Consider the following 796-nt stretch of genomic DNA (forward strand, 5'->3'; position numbering starts at 1 on the left):
CAGATCTGTGACAATTATATACAAAAGAAGGAAATTATAAAACGTGTGGAATTGTCCTGTTTGCACCCGTATAGAAAAGTGTCCCGTGCTGGAGCAGGAGCCGGCTCGGCAGGCTGTGTCCCCGTCCCCAATCCGTCACCAGACATCCTGTGCCTGTGGTATTGCTACTGGGAAGCTGCCAGGGAACAGGATGGAAAGGTCAAGAGAGGTCCAAGCCCACAAAGTTCCCCCATGGGTGCTTGAGGGACCTGGAAATGTGGGTTCAGCCTTGTTGCCTCTTACCCATCACTGTCCTTTCGGGCGCTGCATTCTCTTCCACCTCTTCTTCCTCCCCATCGAAGTATTCCTCATCTTCTTCTGCTGTGAGCAAGAGGCCAAATGTTACCAGGGGGTGTCAGGAAAGGTGATGGATGCCACTGGATCAGTAGGAGTTGGTAAAGGAAGGGTCAGGGGGTGGGGGCTGAATTACCAAAGTCAAAGTCCAGGGCATGGACAGCCTCGGTGAGGTGGTCCAGGCTCACGGAGAAGGCATCCATGCTCTCGTATCCCTGCTCAATCTTCTCCAGCCTGCCACCCTTGGAGGCCTCCACGATCCTGGGCAGGGAGAGCATGGATGTGTGTGGCCCTGTCCCCTTGCCAAGCAGGGTGCCAGGGGTCAGGACATCCCCCCACTGGCAAAGCCCCATGGTCAAATACTGCCCATCTGCAGGGCTGGGATCACTGGATTTTCCCCAAATTGAGCACTTACGTTTTGATGAGCTGCTTGGCATTCTGTGGAGAAGAGAGGAGAGGAGAG

General features: G+C 54.6%; 1 protein-coding gene across 1 annotated transcript in view; it reads right to left on the reverse strand.

Moving 5' to 3' along the window:
- Positions 1-282: 282 nt before the first annotated feature.
- Positions 283-796, reverse strand: part of TRIM63 (tripartite motif containing 63, E3 ubiquitin protein ligase) — a gene marked incomplete at its 3' end in the record, with an annotated part of 3,093 nt that continues 2,579 nt past the window's right edge. The window contains exons 7-9 of the mRNA XM_009082494.1: positions 749-771; positions 470-594; positions 283-360 (exon numbers count right to left, since the gene is read on the reverse strand). Coding sequence (XP_009080742.1) covers positions 283-360; positions 470-594; positions 749-771 — 226 coding nt within the window. The remainder of the gene's footprint in view (positions 361-469; positions 595-748; positions 772-796) is intronic.

The sequence above is a fragment of the Acanthisitta chloris genome, unplaced genomic scaffold (assembly GCF_000695815.1).
Source record: "Acanthisitta chloris isolate BGI_N310 unplaced genomic scaffold, ASM69581v1 scaffold12799, whole genome shotgun sequence".
NCBI classification, from domain to species: Eukaryota; Metazoa; Chordata; class Aves; order Passeriformes; family Acanthisittidae; genus Acanthisitta; species Acanthisitta chloris.